The sequence below is a fragment of the Coregonus lavaretus genome (assembly GCF_964263955.1).
Source record: "Coregonus lavaretus genome assembly, chromosome: 8".
Classification (NCBI taxonomy): Eukaryota; Metazoa; Chordata; class Actinopteri; order Salmoniformes; family Salmonidae; genus Coregonus; species Coregonus lavaretus.
Window position 1 is genome coordinate 17,969,224 of NC_139995.1, and position 17,998 is coordinate 17,987,221.

At 45.7% G+C, this 17,998-nt stretch overlaps 1 protein-coding gene across 2 annotated transcripts; it reads right to left on the reverse strand.

Moving 5' to 3' along the window:
* Window positions 1-518: 518 nt before the first annotated feature.
* LOC311133139 (extracellular sulfatase Sulf-2-like) lies at window positions 519-16,559 on the reverse strand (the record flags this gene model as incomplete). 2 transcript variants are annotated; one of them, XM_084166575.1, is made up of 19 exons in its annotated part: window positions 519-2,220; window positions 2,904-2,957; window positions 5,005-5,038; window positions 5,196-5,304; window positions 5,437-5,579; window positions 5,731-5,900; window positions 6,015-6,169; window positions 6,263-6,359; window positions 6,644-6,905; window positions 9,179-9,395; window positions 9,515-9,640; window positions 9,804-9,864; window positions 9,964-10,092; window positions 10,258-10,433; window positions 10,684-10,834; window positions 14,835-15,004; window positions 15,339-15,490; window positions 15,592-15,831; window positions 16,385-16,559. In XM_084166575.1, 19 exons carry the CDS (start codon window positions 16,557-16,559, stop codon window positions 2,190-2,192), a joined length of 2,652 nt encoding a protein of 883 aa, XP_084022701.1. In that variant the 3' UTR covers window positions 519-2,189. The 2 variants fall into 2 exon arrangements, with proteins under 2 accessions (XP_084022701.1, XP_084022700.1); XM_084166574.1 differs by having other exon boundaries at window positions 6,644-6,929.
* Between the last annotated feature and the right edge of the window lie 1,439 nt (window positions 16,560-17,998).

A 17,998-nucleotide genomic window follows, 5' to 3' on the forward strand; every position in this document is an offset into this window, starting at 1 on the left:
TTCCAATAGCTCAGTTCCAGCCATTATTATGAGCCGTCCTCCCCTCAGTAGCCTCCACTGGTGTGTGTGTGTGTGTGTTTGGGGGGGGGGGGGGGGGATTAGCTGTAAAACTGCTCATTTCCCTCTCCGCCCCATGGCAAAATGAGTAGAATTGCAGCAAACTAGCTTTAAAACAGCATCATGTTTTCTACATCCCATGGCAAAATGTGTAGAAATGATGAGGCCCCTCATGATGAGTTCAGATTTTTTGAGGCCCCCACCCACATCAAAGTTGCCCATCCTTGTTCTAGTGTATATCTTTGATTAGCATCTCACAGTCATAAGAGTGAACTGGATGGAAGACGGGGTCAGCAACAAGAAAGCAAAACAGAGACACCTGCTGGTTGAGTTTCTCAGCACAGAACTTTCTCACTCATCTCTCATCCTGAGAGCCCACTAATGTATAGCTGTAGCAGTGACAACAACATAGAGTTGACCAATACATAGCAGGGTTAAAGGTTAAAGTAGTAAACAGACATGAGGGCAATCAACACTTTATTCACAACCAGAACTCTGCTATGGGAGTCTCACTGCTACAAAACAAAGAAAGCAAAACATAAAGGCAATAAATGAATATGCATGTCAAGATGCATTACATCGTTGTGTAACTTGTTTACTCTTGTGTACATTTAGAGTCATTTTACAGGGACTTCTTTTCACAGTGAATATTTTCTAAATGCTTTCTCATCTTAAATACTAACTAAAGTGGGGTTTGACAGAGCAGAGAAGAAATTCAGAGAGATTTCAAGACAGGACAAATGGACAAATACAGAGCTAGGAAAATTCATCAGGCTACGTTCTTATCTAAAATATAATATTTGTCAACTGATATCAAACACAAAAGAGAGGTCTGCCTCTTTTTCTGTTTTATAAAAAATATTGTAAACATTTATATTAATTGCACAACATACATTCAAATACATACTGTACAGCAAGTCTTTATTTTTCGCAATGTTATCATAGCACCATGAATAGCAAGCTGAACAAACTAACCTGATTGGATCTAGCAGGTTGCATTAGCAATACAAAGGAGTAAAATGACATCCACTAATGAAATGTAAGCATTCTGCTGGTGTGAAGATGCTTGTTTGGTAGTCTTGTTTGTACCATTGTCTAGGAGAGTGGGGTAGTGATTAGAGAAGACCCATCCTGGGTTTGGAGTGAACTAGGGGGGATAAGCAAGGTGGTGATGTGATGTGTCTTTCATGTCCTAACCAGCTCCATCCCCATACAGTCTGGTGTGTTGTCGTCCTCACTCCTGTCTCATCCTTGGGGGGGGTGTAAAGAATCCTTGCATGACATTTGATCAATGTTAATGTAAGGTACAGTTGAAGTCGGAAGTTTACATACACTTAGGTTGGAGTCATTAAAACTCGTTTTTCAACCACTCCACAAATTTCTTGTTAACAAACTATAATTTTGGCAAGTCGGTTAGGACATCTACTTTGTGCATGACACAAATAATTTTTCTAACAATTGTTTACAGACAGATCATTTCACTTATAATTCCAGTAGGTCAGAAGTTTACATACACTAAGTTGACTGTGCCTTTAAACAGCTTGGACATTTTCAGAAAATGATGTCATGGCTTTAGAAGCTTCTGATAGGCTAATTTACATCATTTGAGTCAATTGGAGGTGTACCTGTGGATGTATTTCAAGGCCTACCTTCAAACTCAGTGCTTTGCTTGACATCATGGGAAAATCAAAAGAAATCAGCCAAGACCTCAGAAAAATAATTGTAGACCTCCACAAGTCTGGTTCATCCTTGGGAGCAATTTCCAAACACCTGAAGGTACCACATTCATCTGTACAAACAATAGTATGCAGATATAAACACCATGGGACCACGCAGCGGTCATACCACTCAGGAAGGAGATGAACATACTTTGGTGCGAAAAGGAGGACATTCCTCTGTGAGTGAATGAGTGTGTGTGAGAGAAAAAGAGAGGTTATAGTTCAGTTTGCTTTGCGATGATCAGAGGTATCTGCTGGGTATGAGCAGGAGCATCCTCCATAAACTCATACAATAATGGTAGATCAGGTTACATTCCCATGAAGTCTGTACAAAGTCATCAGGTTCTCCAGTAGTTCTGGTCCTCCTCTATTGGCAGACTGCAATGTGGTGGGATGGTTGTGGGACACAGGTTGTTAACCAACCCATCCTTCCCAAATCTGCCCTCTGTATAAACAACACATACATTTTACATTTTAGTCACTAACTTACAGTTAGTGAGTGCATACATTTTTTCCCCATTTTTTTTTCATACTGGCCCCCCGTGGGAATCGAACCCACAACCCTGGCGTTGCAAATGCCATGCTCTACCAACTGAGCTACATCCCTGTCAGCCATTCCATTCCCTCCCCTACCCTAGACGACGCTGGGCCAATTGTGTGCCACCCCATGGGTCTCCCGGTCGCGGCCGGCTACAACAGAGCCTGGATTCAAACCAGGATCTCTAGTGGCACAGCTAGCACTGCGATGCAGTGCCTTAGACCACTGAGCCACTCGGGGACACACATAGAAGGTTATATATCAGTGTTTCAATAGTATACATTGCTGATAACAGTAGTTCCAGCAACTAATAAGAAAAAACTAGAAGATGACTCTGACAAGAAATGACCAGAAAATACCAAAGACAAAGGACACCTCATCAGCACAATACCACAATACCTGACTTTGAAAAGTGAGTCTATCTAAACCTTAACGGCATGGCACTGAAATGCAGGTAAGTATTAGTTACATGAAAAGCCTGGAACGAGAAGGTTGAAAAGCATGCTGCTGGGCCATCTGACAAAGCAAGATAATCTGGATGAAGGAGGTTGGCTGAACTGAGAGGAACAGATGGGTTATGACAAACTCACAGCGATTTGGAAGAGGGCTTCTTCACTTTTGGCCTCTTTCGACGATGAACTGGCCTGAAGCATGTACAGAGCCGACACATACACGCACGTGCAGGGGAAACACACACATACAAACAGCGGAAACAAGCAATTAGGATTCATTGCAAAATGAGGAACAGAAGCTGCTACAGTACCATGCTTGCATTTTAGAATTCACCTTGTGCTAAAAAGTTGTTCATTAATAGAATCAACAACATTACAATTTGTGCAGAATAATAGTGAAGACATCAAAACTCTGAAATAACACATATTGAATCATGTAGTAACCAAAAAAGTGTTTAACAAATCAAAATGTATTTTATATTTGAGATTCTTCAAAGTAGCCACCCTTTGCCTTGATGACAGCTTTGCACACTCTTGGCATTCTCTCAACCAGCTTCATGAGGTAGTCACCTGGAATGCTTTTCCAACAGTTCCCACATATGCTGAGGACTTGTTGGCTGCTTTTCCTTCACTCTGCGGTCCAACTCATCCCAAACCATCTCAATTGGGTTGAGGTCGGGTGATTGTGGAGGCCAGGTCATCTGATGCAGCACTCCATCACCCCCCTTCTTGGTAAAATAGCCCTTACACAGCCTTAAACAGTGTGTTTTGGGTCATTGTCCTTTTAAAAAACTAATGATAGTCCCATTAAGCGCAAACCAGATGGGATGGCGTATCGCTACAGAATGCTGTGATAGCCAAGATGCTGTCTATCCCCGAGCCGACTAGGTGAAAAATCTGTCGATGTGCCCTTGAGCAAGGCACTTAACCCTAATTGCTCCTGTAAGTCGCTCTGGATAAGAGCGTCTGCTAAATAACAAAAATAAATAAAAAATAAATAAAAAATGATGATGTGCCATTAATTCTATATAAATCACTGACAGTGTCACCAGCAAACACCCCCACACCATCACACCTCCTCCTCCATTCTTCACGGTGGGAACCACACATGCAGAGATCATCCGTTCACCTACTCTGCGTCTCACAAAGACACGGCAGTTGGAACCAAAAATCGCACATTTGGACTCATCAGACCAAAGGACAGATTTCCACCGGTCTAATGTCCATTGCTCGTGTTCCTTGACCCAAGCAAGTCTCTTCTTCTTATTAGTGTCCTTTAGTAGTGGTGTCTTTGCAGCAATTCGACCATGAAGGCCTGATTCACGCAGTCTCCTCTGAACAGTTGATGTTGAGATATGTCTGTTACTTGAACTCTGTGAAGCATTTATTTGGGCTGCAATCTGAGGTGCAGTTAATTGCCTATTTCTGAGGATGGTAACTCTAATGAACTTAACCTCTGCAGCAGAGGTAACTCTGGGTCTTCCTTTCCTGTGGCGGTCCTCATGAGAGCCAGTTTCGTCATAGCGCTTGATGGTTTTTGCGACTGTACTTGAAGAAACGTTCAAAGTTCTTGAAATTTTCCGGATTGAATTACCTTCATGTCTTAAAGTAATGATGGACTGTCATTTCTCTTTGCTTATTTGAGCTGTTCTTGCCATAATATGGACTTGGTCTTTTACCAAATAGGGCTATCTTCTGTATACCAACCCTACCTTGTCACAACACAACTGATTGGCTTAGATGCATTAAGAAGGAAATAAATTACACAAATTAACTTTTAACCTGTTAATTGAAATGCATTCCAGTTGAGTACCTCATGAAGCTAGTTGAGCGAATGTCAAGAGTGTGCAAAGCTGTCATCAAGGCAAAGGGCTACTTTGAAGAATCTTTAGTTTGTTTAACACATTTTTGGTTACTACATGATTTCATATGTGTTATTTCATAGTTTTGATGTCTTCACTATTATTCTACAATGTAGAAAATAGTAAAAATAAAGAAAATCCCTGGAATGAGTAGGTGTGTCCAAACGTTTGACTCGTACTGTATATCTTTAACTTGAATGATTTATTGTTAGTCTTATTTATCCTTGTTACGGATACAGGTATCCTGTATGTGTATTTGTGTTTTTCCTCTCATTCTGCCCTATTCACAGGTGTTCCTGATTGGTGGTCGTTGGTGAAAAAACGTACAATAAGACAACAAAGGACAAAAATACATAAAGCCTGACAAATTAGGGTACCTGTATTCACTTAAAGAGTTTCTGTCTTTACCACCTGAAATAGAGAACATTTTATTAAAGAACCGAAGTAGCAGTGGTTTGTTTGTATGTACGTACGTATGTATGTACGTACGTATGTATGTACGTACGTATGTATGTATGTGTGTGTGTATCTGTGTGTATGTGTGTGTGTGTGTGTCTTTCTGACTCACCCGTCTCTGGATTGCATTGCTTGTGGCCTTTGCAGCTCCGCAGTTCCATAAGCTGCTGGTGCATCTGGTTGAGGGCAGTGCGGTCCAGGGTGCTAACCCCATTTATCAACTATAGACAAACAAATTAACAGAGGACAGGATATGTTACCAAACACTGTAAAAAAATCACAATAGGAGGCTATAGCTCATTTGTGAGATTTAAAAGAGAGAGGGAGAGTGAGAGAGAGAGAGAGAGAGCGACCTGGTATGGGTCAGTGTTCAGATCGAAGTACTCCATGAAACCCGTGGCGAACTCGCAGAATATGAAGTTGTGTGTGTCGTTGATGGTCCTGAGGCACCAGTAAGTGTTGTTGTTGGCACTGGTACAAGCACAGAATGGACCCACTGGCAGGGGATGGAAAGAGACAGAGGGAGTTATTTAAAAAAGATGCATGGCAGAGTGGTAAAAATTCAGGAATCCCATGTCTCTTTACTTTTACTACAACTGTTACTACTGTTTTGCATTTGATTTAGTCTGCATTCTGTCATTCCATACTTGTCCAGAAGGGGGCAGTCTGCCAGTGCTGGTTATCGTGGGTGAAGCAGGTGAGACCAGGCATGCTGCAGGTGTCGTTGTTGCGGAGCCTCTTGAGCAGTTTACGGAGTTTCTTCCTACGTTTCTGCTCCTTCATCAGCCACTGCTTCTTCTGCTTAGAGGGCATTTTGCTGAGGACACACCACAAGAGGACATATAAAGAGAGCTACACAGGTTTGTGAGGATCTCTCTCTCACACACGCACAAACACATGCACATACACACCACCATCTCACAATCATTACTTGAGTGAGTGAATGCGGCCTGCATCGAGTCTGAACATCCCTTTGTTCTTGGACAGGTAACTGGGGGTGTTACACTGGCACTCTTCAGGCCGAACCTTCTTCAGGTGACTTTTGACCTCACGCAAGTTCTTTATTTTCGTCTGCAGGGTTTCAATCTGCACACAACACATACAAAATAGTTAACCCCCGCAATGGCAGGAAAGGCTACAGACCAGCCAGGTCAGATTGAGGATCAACTAGATCAGTACCTCATGCTCGATGTGGAGCTTATGGTCTTTCCAGGCCTGGAGGGATTTGTAGAGTCCTCCATCACACCTGACTGTGTCATTCATCAGGATGGAGCACCTGTGGGGTAAACACACACCAGCTACTGTATCAGCACCTTTACCTGACAACTGCATTTACCACAGTTTACAGCAGTTAGCACTTTCTTACAGCACCCTCTCAACACCTGAGATTGAATTACTGTAGGGCTACTGTGCTTCACAAGAACATAAAGATTAATCACACTACTACTCAAAGACCCACTAACATGGAAACTCAACACACATATTCACACATATTCACAGACATACACACACAAGACACACACACACACACACACACACACACACACAACACACACACACCTGTAGGTGACTTTAAGAGCAGCAGGTGGTGTAAGGCTGTTGCTGGTTGTGGGTCTGGCTGTGACTCCCATGCCACTGAACTCCTCATCGTCGTCCTCCTGCAGGACCGCTCCTCTCCTCTTCTCCCCAGGCCTGCTGGTGTTCCTGAGGCCCACAGGCCTGTAGCCCTCCTCCAGGTCCACAGCATATAGGTCTCCATCCAGTTCAAAGGGAATGGACCGGGCCCAACGGTTCCTAGTCAGACTCTTACTGGACTTTACCTCTGATGGGGTTACAATAGTTATTAGTTACAATGTTATTATTACAAAGGTATTGCAAAGTCAATGACCCAAGAGAGAGAGGGTGTTAAAGTACATAGCATTTGTCACTGTTTTTAAATGACTCACAGGAGGTCACTTGAAACTGAAATTGAATTATGTTTCTTCTTTAAGGTTGCAGCCCCTATCATCGCCAAGCCTGTCTCTGACCTTTTTAACCTGTCTCTCCTGTCTGGGGAGGTTCCCATTGCTTGGAAGGCAGCCACGGTGCATCCTTTATTTAAAGGGGGAGATCAAGCTGATCCTAACTGTTATAGGCCAATTTCTATTTTGCCCTGTTTATCAAAAGTGTTGGAAAAACGTGTCAATATTCAGCTGACTGGCTTTCTTGATGTCTATAGTATTCTCTCTGGTATGCAATCTGGTTTCCGCTCAGGTTATGGATGTGTCATTACAACCTTAAAGGTCCTAAATGATGTCACCATTGCCCTTGATTCTAAGCAATGTTGTGCTGCTATTTTTATTGACTTGGCCAAAGCTTTTGATACGGTAGACCATTCTATCCTTGTCGGCCGGCTAAGGAGTATTGGTGTCTCTGGGGGGTCTTTGGCCTGGTTTTCTAACTACCTATCTCAAAGAGTGCAGTGTATAAAGTCAGAACATCTACTGTCTCAGCCACTGCCTGTCACCAAGGGAGTACCCCATGGCTCGATCTTAGGCCCCCCACTCTTCTCAATTTACATCAACAATATAGCTCAGGCAGTTGGAAGCTCTCTCATACATTTATATGCAGATGACACAGTCTTATACTCAGCTGGCCACCTCCCCGGATTTTGTGTTAAACGCTCTACAACAAAGCTTTCTTAGTGTCCAACAAGCTTTCTCTGCCCTTAACCTTGTTCTGAACACCTCCAAAACAAAGGTAATGTGGTTTGGTATGAAGAATGCCCCTCTCCCCACTGGTAGTCACCTCATACAAGTACTTGGGAGTATGGCTAGACAGTACACTGTCCTTCTCTCAGCACATATCAAAGCTGCAGGCTAAGGTTAAATCTAGACTTGGTTTCCTCTATCGTAATCACTCCTCTTTCACCCCAGCTGCCAAACTAACCCTGATTCAGATGACCATCCTAACCATGCTAGATTACAGAGACATAATTTATAGATTGGCAGGTAAGGATGCTCTCGAGCGGCTAGATGTTCTTTACCATTCGGCCATCAGATTTGCCACCAATGCTCCTTATAGGACACGTCGCTGCACTCTATACTCCTCTGTAAACAGGTAATCTCTGTATACGGGTCGCAAGACCCACTGGTTGATGCTTATTTACAAAACCCTCTTAGGCCTCACTCACCCCTATCTAAGATACCTACTGCAGCCCTCATCCTCCACATACAACACCCGTTCTGCCAGTCACATTCTGTTAAAGGTCCCCAAAGCACACACATTCCTGGGTCGCTCCTCTTTCCAGTTCGTTGCAGCTAGCGACTGGAACGAACTGCAAAAAACACTCAAACTGGACAGTTTTATCTCCATCTCTTCATTCAAAAACTAAATCATGGACACTCTTACTGACAGTTGTGGCTGCTTCACGTGATGTATTGTTGTCTCTACCTTCTTGCCCTTTGTGCTGTTGTCTGTGCCCATAATGTTTGTACCATGTCTTGTGCTGCTACCATGTTGTGCTGCTGCCATGTTGTGTTGCTACCATGTTGTTTTCATGTTGGGTTGCTACCTTGCTGTGTTGTCGTGTGTTGCTGCCATGCTATGTTGTTGTCTTAGGTCTCTCTTTATGTAGTGTTGTGTTGTCTCTCTTGTTGTGATGTGTGTTTGGTCCTATATTTCTTTTTTAAATCCCAGTCCCCGTCTCTGCAGGAGGCCTTTTGCCTTTTGGTAGGCCGTCATTGTAGATAAGAATTTGTTCTTAACTGACTTGCCTAGTTAAATAAAGGTTATGTGTGGTCCTCTGTAGCTCAGCTGGTAGAGCACGGCGCTTGTAACGCCAAGGTAGTGGGTTCGATCCCCGGGACCACAAATAAAAATTTATGTACGCATGACTGTATGTCGCTTTGGATAAAAGCGTCTGCTAAATGGCATATTATTATTATTATTAAATAAATACAATACAAATAAAACATTCAATAAAAAAAAACAATTTGTGTAAAGTTTTCTAATCTGCCACTGGGTGGCAGCAAACACTTGTCCTATAATTTGCAAGCACAATTTATAAGCCTTTGATAATAAGTAAATCTATAAACCACTGAAAGGACTACTCACTATTCTTGGTAAGCAGTCTCTTCCTCTTCAGGGGTGTAATTTTGGGGCCTAGGGGGCCACAATCACAGCTGTCTCCAGCATTGGAGACATGTCCAACCCACTGCTGGGACCCGCTGCTGGCCATCAGAGCCTGCATACGTGGGGCATAGAGACTGGCTATGCCCTTACACTTATACAGCCTCAGTTTACCAGACGGGTCCTCCACACACTGCCACTTCTACACACATAGAGAGGGGAAAAGGGGGGAGAGATTTAGCTATATTTTTGCTAATGTATAATTGTTTGTGCGCGTGTGTGTGCGTGCGTGTGCCTGTGGGTATTGTACAGAACTCTTACCTGTCCTGGCTGTTCACAGGAGCTCTGGTACTCTGCCCTTTGACACAGGTCTTTAACCCGCTGGTACTTGGGGAGGAAGTTCTCCTCCTGGGCCACCTCCTTCCCATCAGCCTTCTTGTGGAGCAGCTTCCTGTGTGAACAGGATGGACTCAGATGAGAGCAATAGAACATAGACCAAACATACATCAAACTTTGACCACTTGGTTGTGGGGAATTATGAAGTAATTCTGAAATTTTTGGATCCCTTTAATTACACTTGATTAATGACTTGATTATGAATGTAACATACTGACCCTCTCTCTACCAGGAAGGAGTCCCTCCACATCTTCCCCTTCTTGTTCACCTGGAACCTGCAACAAAAGCAAGACATTTTAAGTCATCCTGAAGCGACATGGAGTGTCCATTGTGTTAAGTTCAAACCATGCAAATTAAGTTGTGACCCTCTGTACCTGTTGACAGGTTTGTCTGTGTCCAGGAGTTTGAGGATGGACTTGCCGTCCATATCAGAGGGAACATCGGCACCGGCCATGTCCAACAGTGTAGGAGCCAGGTCAATGTTCAGCACCACATGAGGGTTACTGCAGAAGGACACAAGAGCAGGTGGGGAGAGAGATGAGTGCTGCATAAGAGATATTATCAAGAGAGTAGTAGTAACAGTGAGATGAGAGCCAAAAGCTAACCATTTCCATTGAAAAAACATATTCTAAAAAAGGTACTGTACAAATCTCCAAAGTTGCACTCACATGGCTCCTGCCTCCACGTTGGGGCCTCGTATGTAGAAGGGCACCCGGATGTCAAACTCGTAGGGCATGGACTTGCCCTTGACCAGGCCGTACTGACCAATGTGGTAGCCGTGGTCTGATGTGTAAACAATGTAGGTGTTGTCCAACTCACCTGTCTCCACCAGCATGTTGTACACCTGAGGAGGAGGACACAGTGAGACAGGTAGTGAAGTAGATTTAGTTGAGCATGAGAGACTATTTTCTGCCTGCCTGTCTGCCTGTTTTCCTGTCTGCCTGCCTGCATGCCTGCCTGCCTGCCTGCCTGCCTGCCTGCCTGCCTGCCTGCCTGCCTGCCTGCCTGCCTGTCTGTCTGTCTGTCTGTCTGTCTGTCTGTCTGTCTGTCTGTCTTCCTACCTATCTGTCTGTCAGTCTGCCTGTCTGACCCACCTTGTCCACACAGTCGTCCACAGACAGCAGGGTCTGCATCCTCCGGCGCTGCAGCATGTTGGTGAACTGCATGTGGATGGGTTTCATGGGGCCTGTGTAGCGCAGGATCCAGTGCTTGTCTGGGTTAGGAGCATAGTTATAGCTCGGGGTTCTGAGAAAGGAATGGATGGAAAACGAGGTTGAAGATAAAGCCAGTAAATGGGGGAAATAATCTCAGAAGAAGAAAGCTGTCACGATCGTTACAAGAAGCGGACCAAGGCGCAGCGTGATATGCGTACATACTTTTATTTTAGTACACCACACGAACAAAACAACAAACCAAACGATACGTGAAGTCCTAGGTTAAATAACACCAAAACAAACCTTACGGAACAAGATCCCACAATAAACAGTGCCAAGCAGGCTGTCTAAGTATGGACCCCAATCAGAGACAACGAGAATCAGCTGCTTCTGATTGGGAACCACCCTGGCCAACATAGATCTACACAATCTAGATCATGAACATAGAAAATACAACATAGACACTACACACCCTGGCTCAACATTTAAGAGTCCCCAGAGCCAGGGCGTGACAGTACCCCCCCCCCCCCCCAAAGGCGCGGACTGCGACCGCGCCAACCAAACACAAGAGGGTAGGGGCCGGGTGGGCATTCCGCCTCGGAGGCGGATCCGGCTCCGGGCGTGACCACTACTCTCTCTCTACCCCCCCCCCCCCCCCGTAGCGCCCCTGGTCTGGTCTGGCCCTGCTGGCCGGAGCTGGACTGGACATCGGTGGAGCGGATTGCTCTGGCTCCGGTGTGGAGCAGCTGACCGGTGCCGGACCAGGCACCGGTGGAACAGGCACGGACCGTGCCGGACTGACGATGCGCACCACTGGCTTGGTGCGGGGAACAGGCACGGACCGTGCCGGACTGACGACGCGCACCACTGGCTTGGTGCGGGGAGCAGGAACGGGCCGGACCGGGCTGACGACGCGCACCACTGGTTTGGTGCGGGGAGCAGGGACGGGCCGGACCGGGCTGACGACGCGCACCACTGGCTTGGTGCGGGGAGCAGGGACGGGCCAGACCGGGCTGGCGACGCGCACCACTGGCTTGGTGCGGGGAGCAGGAACAGGCCGGACCGGGCTGGCGACGCGCACCACTGGCTTGGTGCGGGGAGCAGGAACAGGCCGGACCGGGCTGGCGACGCGCACCACTGGCTTGGTGCGGGGAGCAGGAACAGGCCGGACCGGGCTGGCGACGCGCACCACTGGTTTGGTGCGAGGGACAGGAACAGGCCGGACCGGGCTGACGACGCGCACCACTGGCTTGGTGCGGGGCGCAGGAACAGGCCGGACCGGGCTGGCGACGCGCACCACTGGCTTGGTGCGGGGAGCAGGAACGGGCCGGACCGGGCTGGCGACGCGCACCACTGGCTTGGTGCGGGGAGCAGGAACAGGCCGGACCAGGCTGGCGACGCGCACCACAGGCTTGGTGCGAGGGACAGGAACAGGCCGGGCTGGACTGTGGAGACGGACTGGAGGTCTGGAACGGAGAGCTGACACAACCCGTCCTGGCTGAATGCCTATTTCCACACACTCTGTGTGAGGCATCAGCACAGGACATACAGGGCTGTGCACTCGTACTGACACTACAGCACGTGGCACTGGCGCAGGATATCCGGGACCGAGGAGGGGTACTGGAGGCCACGAGCGTTGAGCCGGCACACTCCGTCCTGGCTGCATGCCCACCTTAGCACGACACGTGCGTGGTGCTAGCACAGGACGTACAGGACTGTGCCGGAACACTCGCGGCACAGTACGTAGCTCCGCATAACTCGGAACCTGCCCAGTCTCACGCTGCCTAGCCTGAGTACGGGGAGTTGGCTCTGCTCTACCTCTAGGCTCCGCCAACCACCCTTCCAGCCCCCCAAACCTGGTGGCCTCCTCTCCTAAATCGCCGATGCGCCCTGTAGCTGCCTCCAGCAGCCCCGTCGTCCATGCCGTGTGCCCCCCCCAAAAAAATGTATTGGGGTTGCCTCTCGCGTGTCCGTCGTCGGCACGGTTGGTGCCGTTTCTCCTCTCTTGCCAGGGCCTGTACCTTTGCCCAGGGCCCTTTGCCCGCGAATATGTCCTCCCAAGACCACCATTCGCCCACCTGGGACATCGCCAACTCCTCCTGCTTGGCACGCTGCTTGGTCCTTTTATGGTGGGATCTTCTGTCACGATCGTTACAAGAAGCGGACCAAGGCGCAGCGTGATATGCGTACATACTTTTATTGTACTGAATACACGATCTAAACAACAAACCAAACGATACGTGAAGTCCTTTGTTTACAATATTACAATAGAACAGAAATATGTACTACGACTTTTTCTTTACCACGATGCTCCTCTCCTTCCTCCGTTTCATAAAAAAATTTTTTTATAAAATGTAAGGCGCTGGGGTGAACAGTGGTTCTGTGTCCCCCTTTACGGAAAGCATTTTAGAGCTCACATTCTATAGAGGTGACATATCTTTTGAATGAACACTGAATATTATTATGGTAGAGGACATTGTAATAGTGCTCACAGTATTCATGGTAGAGTGTTTAATATGCATAGCTGAATAGCCTAAATGTGAAATTCTGGTGTGAAGGAAGCATTGTTATATTGCATTGTATTGTATTGCATTGTGTTGTATTGCATATTGTCCTGTGTTGCATTGAATTGCATTGTCATATGAATTCCAATAGAAATCGGATTATACAAAGCTGTGATTGGCTTCATGATGTAGGGGTTGGAACTAAAATTATTTTCCAATCGTTTTGTTCCGAACAAAACCAGTATTTTTCTCGTTCAGTTCCAGTTTTCCGACCAGCATAATAAAGTTCTGAACCGTTTCGAACCCCAAAAAAGAACGGTTCATATAGTTCCTTTTTGTAAAAAAATGTACACGTCAAATCAACATAGTTTTTACATTTATCAAATTGATTTACTCCACAATTAGAGCGGATAGAGCATATTACTAGTGAAAGAGTAAGCTTGGCTTGAAGTGTTCCCGGTTCTGTTTCCGTTCCTCTAAATGTTTTGTTATTTTCCCTGAACCGGTTCCAACCCCTGTGTTGTTTTATGATTGGCATATACAACAATAGGCTCTCCCAGTGCTTGCAAATGGCTCCAACCACACCTTTGAAACTGACCTCATAACTTGTTGTGTATGCTGAATTGGAGGCATATAAACCACAGAAAAGGCAACCAGCTGCTATACTGATCAATATCAGCTAACATGGAGAGGACCATTTTATCAATATTAACTCAGGGGCAGATGGAACCTTAATTATTTCAAAAATAAACACACTGCTAAATATCTAATGAGGTCTTGGAGGCAAGGCATATTTAACAGCATATCGATTTGACTTGGAAATAAGTTAATCATCTATGGCCTTGGGGCACAAGGCCCTGACAACAGATTTAAACAGAAGATGAAGATGAGTCACTGCAATGTGGACGTGAAAAGGGTTTTCCGGAAGGATGAAGTAAGAGGGGAGCCATTTTCTTTTCCTCCATAAAGGGAAAGTAAGATAATCTATGAACTCACACCGAAGGAGTGTGTGTAGATTTCTGAGAAAAAGCTAGCTCAGTTGGTAGAGCATGGCGCTTGCAATGCCAGGGTTGTGGGTTCATTTCCCACGGGGGGCCAGTATGAAAATGTATGCACTCACTAACTGTAAGTCGCTCTGGATAAGAGCATCTGCTAAATGACTACAAAAAAATAAAAAAATAAAAACAGCATGGGCTGAACATAATCCCTGTGTAGCACTTTTATTCAATACTTTAATTATGCTTATGGGATTCACTTTTACAGGAGAGGATGATCGACCAAAGACACAGACTCATTACTGCCTTCCTGTTTGTCTCTCACAGGACGAATGGGAGAGGTGGTATTAGCCCAGGACCAAGTGCTTATCTTCGGGGTACTGTGCCAAGCAGACAAAGGCTGGGACCCACAGTGTGTTATCATAATCTATGGATGCCTATCTATCATGAACCTCTTCAACGATGCCAATCTAAATTATGCAATTAGCAAGGATCATTACTGACCCTACATTCAGCGTGCACTAGCACACTGCATCTTCTGTCAAATTAGTGTGTGTGTGTCTGTGTGTGTGTTTGTATAGTATATTCTTACATGTGCTGTGAGGCGTTGGGGAAGGCAGTGCTGTACTGTGGTGCTGAGTCCTCCGGCCCATGAGGGGCAGCGTGGCTCAGGACCATCATCACTGGTCGGTGGGGGTACATCCTCTTAGAGGAGCGGAAGTAGTTGATGCTGTCATTGGTAATGATGTCTGTGAGATAGTCCTGTGGAAGCAAGAATCACCTGTACATAAGGTTCTGAACTCTAATATTAGGCTACTTCCTCCCAGAAAGGGAAAGAAAAATGTGTATAGAGCAATAAAGCATTTCATAATGGCTGCCTTATAACAGCATTTAGATTGAGATCATCTGTTTACTACTGTATACTACTGTTTACTACTGTTTACTACTGTATACTACTGTTTACTACGGTTACTACTGTATACTACTGTACAACAATATTATCATCATTTTAAAGAATTTAATGATTAAATCAGGGTTATTCATCATCATAGGATACTACTCCAATATTTGAGTGAAAACTGAAACAGGATGGAACCTTTGGATAGTTGCTGCCATGCTTCTCCCGTACGCCGTTCCTGCACAGAGTGTAGTTGTAGAAGCGAGAGTTCTTCACCAGTGCTACCCACTCCCTCCAGCCAGGGGGCACATACGAGCCATTGTACTCATTCAGGTACTTCCCAAAGAAGGCTGGGACAAGAGGTGGGGATAAGTACAAAGCGATTCTCTATGCAATAATTTGTGTGTGTCTGTGTGTGTGTGTATATATATGCTGCACAGCTCACACACACCTGTCCTGTAACCTGAGTTGTTAAGGTGCACAGCGAAGGTGTGAGGCTCATGGTAGGCCTGCCAGGAGGGTGAGGAACAGTTCTCGTTGTTGGTGAAGGTGTGGTGGTTGTGAACGTACTTCCCTGTCAGAATAGAGGAGCGCGACGGGCAGCACATGGGAGTGGTGGAGAAGGCGTTAGAGAAATGGGTGCCTCCCTGCTCCATGATACGCCGTGTCTTATTCATGGCTTGCATTGAGCCTGGAGGAGAGAGAGACAAGTAAAAGAGAGAGAAGGGAAGGAGGGAGAGAGGGAAAGGGTGGGGGGAAGAGAGGCATGAAGATGGAAGGGGGTGAGGGATGTGAGAGAGAGTAGGAGAGAGAGAGAATAATTATTTTCTGTGAAGTGTTGCCCATTTCAATTAATGTGTACTAAAGGCTTTTCAGGCTGATGCCGATTGTTTAGTGAAACAGATGCTCGACCATAATTCCTGGTTTTCAATGGTATTCTCACGAGCAATCAGAGCGGGACAAGGGGTGTCAGTGAGGCCATTGTACTGGCACTCCAGTCCAATACGCAGTTTAACGGATTAAATGGGTAGGGAGATGGCCAGGGTTTGGCACTCAGACAATGGATGCCATAGGCCACTCGCTCTATGCCAATAGTGAAGTTGGCCATGGGGTACTTGACTTCGAGTGGGCAAATGAAGAATGGTGCCAAGAGGAAGCATTAACATGAACTTTCTCACTAACATGCTGACAGACACTGAACAAGCACCACACAGACACACACACACACACACACTGTGTTTTACCCAGTTCGATGTCCTGGTCGTCAGTGAGGATGAGGATGATGTTGGGTCGGACATTGTTGCGGGCTTGGCGATCCCTCTGCAGATGTGTCCGGTGGCGCTGGCCGGAGAGGAAGGACGAGCCCTGGGCCAGGGAGACCACCCCCAGGAGGAGGAGAAGGAGGCCCCGTCCTGCCATGGCTCTACCCTGTCTTCACCTCCTTCTCACTGCAGCACGGGCCACTCTGCTGGCACAGCTCCCTCACTCACCCTGACAGACACAGAGACAAGGATGAGACCAGACCGAAACGATCCATAACATACAAACTGCTACAATCTGGTAGCTATGCTGTGACAATTATAAAACATGTAATATTGACAAGTGAGAAAGTCTGTGGTCTATGGTCATCAAGAATATCTCTCCGTGAATTCTGTGTGAATTCTCTCTCTCTCTCTCTCTCTCTCTCTCTCTCTCTCTCTCTCTCTCTCTCTCTCTCTCTCTCTCTCTCTCTCTCTCTCTCTCTCTCTCACAGACACACTCAAGAAAATAACAGGCAGATGTGAGCAGAGCAATTACAGGGTGTTCTTCCATATAAATGCACCCATTTAGGCTCCTCTCGTTAATCAATCATTAATGACGCATTAGAGCGGTGTCATTGCCTCAGTGTAATGATCTCTGCTGATGAACACATGGCTCCCAGTCTTGGGCTAATGGGCCTGGGCCAGGGGCCAATGCTCCCTCGTCTACCCGAGATAACAGGGGGATGGAGCGGGGAGGAGGTGAAGGAGAGGAGAAAGAGTTTAAAGATGGGATGAGATGTACCAGAGGAGACAGAGGCTTTTGAGCAGGAGGGCATTATGGGATGTTTTGGTGAATGTTTGAGGAAAGAAAAAGCTCAAAATACAGAATGTTGTTGCTCTCAAATAGTTAAAAAGTGTGTTGAGAAAGTGTTTCAGGGCAGGATAACAAAGTGCTCATAAGATTGATTTCAGACAACGTAGACGTGGTGATGTGATGGTGCATTATCTGAAAATGATGTAGATGCAGTAAACTTCACTGATGCTTTACACACTGCGTTTCCTCATAAAACAATAGACATCACACTGACAGTGCTCTGCTAGTACAATGTCCTCTAAATTATAGCTTCATGCGTCATTTGCTAAATGTATACTTGTTTTATATTGATTTGATAATGCAAGTACACCTCTGACTTTTACAAACGAACCCCAACAGAGGTTGTCATGGAAACTGTTTATTACATATGTTCACAGTACATGAAATAGCAATTGAATGTACTTGCTGTAAATGTTTATAAAAGACTGCCTTGACTTTCCTGAATAGAAAGATGGTGTGGTGTTTCTTCTCACAGCTTTGAGATTGAGAAAGAATAGTATTAGCATTATTATTACACTGCTTCAACAACATATCACTGTCTCTGAGTTCAGAATCACTGGTCAAATGTAAAAGCAGTTGTGGAAAAAATACCAAATTGTCATACTTGAGTAAAAGTAAAGATACCTTAATAGAAAATGACTGAAGTAAAAGTCACCCAGTAAAATACTACTTGAGTAAAATAGTATCTGGTTTTAAATGTACTTAAGTATCCAAAGTAAAAGCAAATGCTATACATCAAATTC